This window comes from Vigna radiata, unplaced genomic scaffold, assembly GCF_000741045.1.
Source record: "Vigna radiata var. radiata cultivar VC1973A unplaced genomic scaffold, Vradiata_ver6 scaffold_1563, whole genome shotgun sequence".
Lineage (NCBI taxonomy): Eukaryota > Viridiplantae > Streptophyta > Magnoliopsida > Fabales > Fabaceae > Vigna > Vigna radiata.
The window spans coordinates 1-1,736 of record NW_014542647.1 but is presented as its reverse complement, the minus strand read 5'-3'; the positions used below and the strand labels follow the sequence as shown (position 1 = coordinate 1,736).

General features: G+C 35.8%; 1 protein-coding gene across 1 annotated transcript; it reads right to left on the bottom strand.

Annotated features, from left to right (window-relative positions):
- Window positions 1–183: 183 nt before the first annotated feature.
- On the bottom strand, window positions 184–1,208 carry LOC106780561 (the record flags this gene model as incomplete). Its single annotated transcript, XM_014668864.1, has 2 exons — window positions 585–1,208; window positions 184–264 (listed from the first exon to the last, which is right to left on the bottom strand). Coding segments are annotated over exons 1-2 (705 nt in total), but the record flags the coding sequence as incomplete, so codon positions are not given.
- Window positions 1,209–1,736: the final 528 nt, after the last annotated feature.

The window sequence follows — 1,736 nt, the reverse complement described above, 5'->3', positions numbered from 1 at the left end:
ATCAGCTCAAGAGGTGAATCAAAAGCAACAAAACATCCTTGGCGCGTGCGATCATACCAGCACTAATGCACCGGATCCCATCAGAACTCCGCAGTTAAGGGTTGTTTTTCGTCCCTTTATTTATTCCCAATGCCGAAGCCATATATACATTCATCGCGCAATACTTCGCAGGTGCGATCATACCAGCACTAATGCACCGGATCCCATCAGAACTCCGCAGTTAAGGAATAGTTCTTTGGTCACGAAGTCAGAATTGGACAAATCCTATGAGGTTTTTGGGTGGAAAACCATGAGTATTATATGACCCGTCGCGTTGCCACGGGCCCAAGCCTCTAAACTCGAAAAAAGGATGTTTGCTATTTCTTTTTGATTTTTTAAGTTTTACTTTTACCGTTTTTTATCCTTTCCTGTGTTCGTTGTCATAGTTAGTCTTTGATATTTGCTTTGAAAATTATGACTTGTCCAACAATAGATACAACCCTAGGTGGAGGAATCACCCAAATCTTACATGGTCATCATAAAAAACAGAGTGAATAAAGAACTGTGAGATTAAGGTTAGCTAAACCAGTGCTTCCCTTATCAACAATCTCAGCATTCTTCACTTGGGCCTGCTGCTCAGCATTGAAGACATTGAAAATCACCTCCTCTTCTTGGTCTTTAAGAGCTATGGTACCATTATTAACATTGATGATCACTTTGGCCATCTTCACGAACGACCTTCCAAGAATAATAGGGATCTCCAAATTTTCCTCTATCTCTAGTACCACAAAATCCACCAGGAATCTCAGGTTGTTAGTTTGCACTGTCACATCTTCCACCACACCATAGGGTCTTTTGGGGGATCCATCTACCATAAGAAGAGACATTCTTGCTGGCTTAACTTTCAAGCCACCAATCTTTTCAACAACAGTTAAGGGCATTAAATTGATATTGGATCTCAAATCAATTAAGGCTTTCCCTATTTTGTGGCTTTCAATAGTGCAAGGAATATTGAAACTTCTTGGATCTTCCACATCAGGAGGGAGTGCCTTTTGTAAGATCACACTGCAATCCCCCTGCATCTCAGTTGTGTTCTCCTCTACATATTTCCTTCTTTTGAGTAGTTTCTTCAAAAACTTGGCATATTCAAATATTTGTTGCAATGCCTCAGTCACATGAATTTTTATCCTCAATTTCTTCAAGATCTCATTAAAGCACCTTGATTGCATCTCTTTTTCTTTTGTGGAACATTCTTCAGGGTGGTGAAAATTATTCTCATTTTTTTCAATTTTTTTTTTGTTTTTTTTTTCTTTTTTTCTCTCAAGTGGAGGAAGATTGAATTTTTTTTTTTTATTTGGTGGAGAGAAAACGCTCATTATCATTATCTTTGGTTCATGCACTTTTTTTTTATTTTTTTTATTTAGTTTTATTGCAACACTTTTTTTTTATTTGTTGCATTTAATTTGGTCCATGTACATTTTATTTTTAGTCAAGTTATTTTTATTATCTGTTGGATTTTAATTAGTTCACATATCTTTCTTTAAGACTGTTTAATTTACGGTTTTCGTTCACTATGATTCTTGTTCTCTTCGATTTCTTTATCTTGCATTTCCAATTTCTCCACTTGCTTTAGATATTGTTCAGTCTTCATGTTTTGTTCATTTATTTCGATGTTCTCAATTATGTTTGGTTGTATTTAATTTCCAGTTTAAATTTAGTTAATTTCTATTCACAAAAACTTTTTACCAAACCCCCCC